Source organism: Saimiri boliviensis, chromosome 2, assembly GCF_048565385.1.
Source record: "Saimiri boliviensis isolate mSaiBol1 chromosome 2, mSaiBol1.pri, whole genome shotgun sequence".
In the NCBI taxonomy this organism is placed as follows: Eukaryota; Metazoa; Chordata; class Mammalia; order Primates; family Cebidae; genus Saimiri; species Saimiri boliviensis.
The window spans coordinates 168864575-168870574 of record NC_133450.1 but is presented as its reverse complement, the minus strand read 5'-3'; the positions used below and the strand labels follow the sequence as shown (position 1 = coordinate 168870574).

General features: G+C 45.1%; 1 protein-coding gene across 5 annotated transcripts in view; it reads left to right on the top strand.

Moving 5' to 3' along the window:
- Window positions 1-2827: 2827 nt before the first annotated feature.
- The window catches only part of PSIP1 (PC4 and SRSF1 interacting protein 1), a 48868-nt gene continuing 45695 nt past the window's right edge, over window positions 2828-6000 (top strand). For 4 of the 5 annotated variants that reach the window (XM_039474888.2, XM_010338738.2, XM_039474890.2 and 1 more), the window contains exons 1-2: window positions 2829-3024; window positions 3539-3748. In XM_039474888.2, coding sequence (XP_039330822.1) covers window positions 3677-3748 — 72 coding nt within the window. In that variant the 5' untranslated portion in view covers window positions 2829-3024; window positions 3539-3676. Of the gene's footprint in view, window positions 3025-3538; window positions 3749-6000 lie in introns of all 5 variants that reach the window. The other variant, XM_003928145.4, reaches the window with a different exon arrangement.

Below are 6000 nucleotides of genomic sequence, written 5' to 3'. Positions count from 1 at the left end.
AAACTCCGTCTCAAAAAAAAAAAAAAAAAAAAAAAAAAAGAATGGTCTGGTGCTGGGGACAAGCTGGGGAGGAGGCATGGGGTGGAGGGAGGTTATTAGGAAATTTGAAGCTGGGAATACTTTCAAGCCCAAAGGCGGAAGGTGAAGAGTAAGTACTAGGCTGCTTTTCCTTCCAGCATCTTTTTCTAATTATAAGCCACTCCTCATTCAGCCTCGCTGCCTCCCTGCCCCACCTAGAGGCGATGTGGGATCACAAAAAGGCACGGGCAAGTAGCCAGAAGGACTAGAATACTGCCTTGGCCACTGGACTAGATAGATGTGTGATCTTGGGCAAGTTGCTTATCTTCTATGAGCCTATTTTCTCATCTGTGACATGGGGATAGTAACACTTGAGTTAAAAGACAGAATGTGGGCCAAGTTCCTCCCTCAACTCACTTAGATTTTCCTGCCCCCCCGCCCCCACAACGCTTGCTTCAGTTGTTTTGGAAAATATATTCTTTCACCTTATAACTTTCCCATTGCTCCTATGATCTCCATTTTGCTATACCTTTTCAAGAACCCCCACTAAGAAGGCTGATTATGGAGGAAGGCTGTACCAAGCATGGCTGGAAAATAGTACTGCTGGAAAAGAGCACAGAAAAGCTCTCCAGCTGGCTAGGAGGTGCCCGGCTTTCCTTCTCCCTTCCCTGCCCTCCCCTCCCCCTTTCCTCTCAGATTCAGAACTGTTGCTCCCAGGGATCCTGGGCTTTTGTTCTCCGGAAGCTTAAACCACCACCTGTTTTGCCCTTATTGTTTAAAGGATATCTTCTGTTGTCTTCAGACTACCACAGGACCACAGGTTGAAATGATCAAAACTTGAAGGCAGCAAGAGCGAAGTATGGTACTTCTTTCAAAGAAAACAAAAAACACTAAAACATCAATACTTTTCCATTTTCCCTTTTTTTTTATTTCTTTTCTGAGGTCCCCCAACACTAACCACCCCCTCTTTACTTGTGGGTCCATTAGTACTAATAAAAAATTATCTTTAAAATTAATGATAACTTATTATAATATGTCCGTTTTCTTAGTTTGAAGTTCTTACAGTCTGAGGGATCCACTACAGCAGTTTCTCAACCTTGAATAGCATATAAGAATCACCTAGGGATCCTGTTAAAACGCAGATTATGATTTAGTAGGCCTGGGGAAGGGCTGAGCTGCTAATAGGCTCCCACCCAGGTGCTCCCTTGCTGCTAGGCCCTGGAGCACACTTGCAGTAGCAAGGCCTTGTAGGAATTATAACAAATAAAGTGCACAAAAAAATCATTGCTGAATGATTCCTTGGTCTCGCTTACTCTGTATCTTGAGCTTTTCTTCAACACATCTTTCTCCACCTTTTCCTGTGCATAATTTATAGCCAACACCTGACAATTATTCCTTTGTGTAATTACTGAGTTGTGCTCTTCCTTCCCTTTTCATAGTCATCAATCTCACTGAGAAATGGGTCATTTCATGTGTACTCGTTACCCCCAGCCTCTTTCTATCATCTACCTTGAAATATCAAGAACTGGTTAAACAATCATTTTCACCCCTTTCTTTCTCAGCAACCTATAGTAGCTTCCTACTACACACATTAAATTCAAATTCAGAATGAGAAGCTTCAAGGCATTTTACCAACCCTTCTTTCTCCTTTGCCAGTCAATTTCTCTTTTTGCTACACTTGGAACTCTCTGCTCAGGTATGATTTAGTTTCTCAACTCCTTGCAGGACATTTTACTTTGGGACTGTCTTCTTTCATTCCTTTTCAAAGACATGCTGTATTGCTTTCAAAATTCTCAATCTTTACCAACTCAATAAACCTTTTCCTGATTCACTTCCAGTTGTGAGTACCACATTTAAAGCAGTATTATCTAGGTGCGAATATGTCTTATTCTTATTTTTATGTGTCTCAACATTCTTTTAAAAAATATTTTCTCTCTCTCTAAAAGATCAAAAATTAATCTTTAAAATCCCTTGAAGAGCATTTTAAAAGAGAAAACATTTGAGGTTTAGTAATACGTATACATTGTACCACCTACTGGCTACTCTTCTGCTAGGGAAATAAAATTTAGATGCAGCTAAAATTTAGTTAGGGCCCAAACCCACATCCTATCTAAAAGGCTTCTGCTTTTCTGTCATCTTTTTCTATCCTTTGCATTTTGCATTCAGTAGAGTTGCGTTTTTCTTAATAGTTCTTGGTGCTTTAAATGCTAAAGAAATAGGGCTTTCTCATATTACAGTTTCAAGGAAAAGGAGACTACGAGGCCCATTCAGCGAGGTGCAAGAGGCCTACATGCTGCACACCCTGTAACCGCCGCTAGCTCCAATTTCATCTATGGGTTTTCATGGAGCTCCTCTTTTCTGGATGATGCAAACCGCGCAAAAGCAGCATTAAAGCCTCCCCACCCTGGGAAAGGACACAAGAACATGCAGCTTTACTGCCAGTTTCTCCCTAACACGCAGCCAAGGGATACAGGCCCGGATACCCGCCCCCAAACCGCGTCCACAACAATCATTTCCTCCCTCCCCGCCTTTTACATACAGTACACATACAAATACACACACACAGAGAGGCCAGCAGGGGCGGGCCGGGACCGACCACTCCGCAAACCGCAGGGGGAACTTGCGGCATGCCGAGCTATTTTCGCCCAGTTCTTTCTTCTTCCCTTGCGTCTCCCTATCCATCTGCACTCACTTGTTAGAAAAAAGCAAACTTAGGAACCCAGGGTTTTCAGAAGCTCCGCTTTGGAGCCACACACCTTCGCCGGGGGCTGCATTATCCCCCCTTTCTCGGCGAGCAGTTGGTCGCGCCCCAGTGCTAGCGGGCGCCGAGCGGGAGCCGCGCGGGAGCAGCGCAGCTACGGCGGCGGCAGCGGCAGTGGCGGAGGCGGTTGCGATTCCAAGCCGTTGAGACGCCTTTGCGGCAGCTGGTGGCGCAGGTGGCTTGCGTGGACGCGGGTATAGGCGGCAGGCCAGCAATCCCAGCCTCGGCGTCCGCGGCCCCGGCAGGTGAGCGGGCGACTGGGACTCGCCCCGCCCCCCCTCCCCCCTCCATGGCCTGGCTCCTGGCTGTAGCGGGGAAGTGGACGCGGCCCCCGGGCCGAGGGGGCCGAGACCGCAGAGGCTGCAGCCACCGGGCAGCAGGTTGCGGGCGAGGCCGTGCGGGGGCGGAAAGTGGGCCGCTTGCCTGTCGGAATCCCTGCGTTTTTCTCTCCCATGCACCCCCTCCCTCCTGGGGCTTAAGCCCGGTGGAAAAAGCCCGGAGAAAGATGGGGCTGGCAGACGGGAGATTTCGGGCCTGGCAGCATCCCTGCCTCAGGTGGTGGCGTCTCTTCGGTGGCGGGGCGCAGGACCGGCCCCGGCGCGGAGGCAGCGCACTGGCGAGGGAGGAGCGGGAGGCGGCCCTCTCCTCGCTCTCCCACCCCCACCCGCGAGCTCCCCTCCCCCTCCCCCTGCCTCTCCTCTTGGGGCCCCTCCCTTCGGGGTTCTTCGCTTTAACCGCTGTCGGTGTTCTCCCTCGCAGGCGCGTCGGGACGCCCCGAGGCATCCTCCCCCGCCCGCCGGCCCGGGAGCTCGGCCTGAGTCTGCCGCCCGCATCCCCGCGCCGCCGCATCTCTTTACCGCCTCCCGTGCTTCGGACCCCCGGCCGCGCCCCCGAAACATGACTCGTGATTTCAAACCTGGAGACCTCATCTTCGCCAAGATGAAAGGTTATCCCCATTGGCCAGCCCGAGTAAGTGATTTGTAGCCCTCCCTCGCCCCTAGGCTTGCTACCCTCCTCCCCAGAGGCCTGCTGCCCACGGTGTCTCTTCATTTTTCCCTGTGTCCTTTCTCTCCCTCGGTTTTAGTCTCATTTGTAACCTGATCTTTCATTTTAGTTTTTTTGCCCGATAATCTCCTGTGTAATTATAAAAATTGGGACTTTTTACATACCTTTGTGTTTCCGTATGGCTTATTGACAGACTTGGACAGATTTTATTCCTAGGAAATCTTTAAATGCGTTGCCAGTTAATATTCCATTGTAGGTGAAATCATGAAGAATGAATTTTCTTTTAAAATTAGCGAAATGTTGACAGTTCTGTAATTTTGGATCAAATACAAAATATTAGTGGAATTTGTTCAGATTACAAACTCTTGGATGTCAGAGAAGTTTGTATGTGGTTGACTTGGATTTACAGATTTTTTTTTTTTTAATGTACTTGATGAGATCTTCTGGATTTGCTTGTTTAATGCCGACATTCATGACTGGATATTCTTGAAAGAATTACAGTAGTTTAGCACCGAGGAAGGGCCAGAAAATTTATTTCCCCTTTTTTATTTGAAGCGTTTATGACCTTGAAGAAGTTGTTTTATCTTTTTGTTTCCAATTGGCAAAAAGGTGTGGACCAGATTTCTGAGTTCACATCTAGTGGTACAGAGAAGTGACTGAGGACCCAGGATATTTTGTGACATTTAGGAATTGAGACTTTAAATGTCTATGCTCCATTTTTAGAAAAAAGGGTCTTCTTGTTTATGGTGGTATCCAGGCTCCAAAACAGTGATAGATAGGACCTAAAATATGTTGTGATCCATTAGATTAGGTAAACTCAAGCTCCTTTAAAAATACACTTACATGGTGCTCTGAAGTTGTATTTTTCCAAGCGATTTTTGACTAATAAAATATATTTGTTAAAAATAATTAAATTCTATAGTTTTAGTTATGTCAACAGGGAAGAGGAATGGAGGAAAACACTCATTAGATAACAGAGTTCTATATAGTTGCTGAGAGTGCCACCCAAGTATAAAATGATCACTGTTCCTTGACTTACTTCCATCTAGCTGCTCTATGTAGACTCCTGTTCACAAGTTTCCGTCCAACGCTTTTTTCCTTGTCTATGAAGTCTGCCTTTTCGGTGCAGTCTTATTTAAACAATCTTTAGTCATAATCCTTTTCTATATATTTTACATTCTAATCTATTCCTTTTGTGATAACCTTTTATTATAATTCTTACTCTGTGTATGCTTTGATTTCCAAATATGTTGTGAGCCTGAGGGCAACAACCTTAAATGGAGTTTCTTTATACCCTCCTCAGTCCTTAGTACATGTGATGCACCTATAAAACACAATTCACATTCAGATGGAGCTTAGGGAAACTGATCAGGTTTAAGGCCCCTCTAATATACTTTTTCATGGTTTCCGAGATATCCTTGTTTATTTTGAGGTGTTTCAGTATCTGAGGTTGTCTAATACATCTGTATTCCAATTTGCATACCATGGTTTAGTTAAAAGCGAAATGAAATGTTTCAAATATCTCCCAAATCATTTTCCCCATGCTCATATGTTAAGTGACGAAGAGTGCTACTGAAAGAAAAATAAAGTAGCCTTTGGAAGACCAGAGTGTTTTCCTTATTTAACAAGCTCTTTTTTTTTTTTTTTTGAGACAGAGTCTTGCTATGTCGCCAGACTAGAGTGCAGTGGTACAATTTTGGCTCACTGCAACTTCCACCTCCCAAGTTCAAGCGATTACCCTGCCTCAGCCTCCCTAGCAGGTGGGACGCCAGGTGCGCACTACCATCCTGGCTAGTTTTTTTGTATTTTAATAGAGACAGGGTTTCATCATGTTGGCCAGAATGGTCTCAATTTCCTGTCCTCGTGATCTACCCATCTCAGCCTCCCAAAGTGCTGGGATTACATGCATGAGCCACTGCGACTGGCCAACAAGTTCTGCATTTAACAAGTTAATTTGGATTGGAAGGGAAGTGTTTGTCTTTTCCTTTTTCCCCATCATTTTTTTCTGAGAAACAGCTCTATTTAGTTTTGATGTATTTTCTGTCCAACAGTTATATTCCTTTTTCTGTCTTCTCATTCTTAGAAATTTGAAATCTTTGCTATAGAGAGTTTAGAGTATATATTTGAAGTCTGAGCTGTAAAGCTGACACCTGTTGTTCCAATTCTTGCTTTAACGTTTGTTTGTGTGTCCTAACTTTATCATTTTTAAGTCTTTT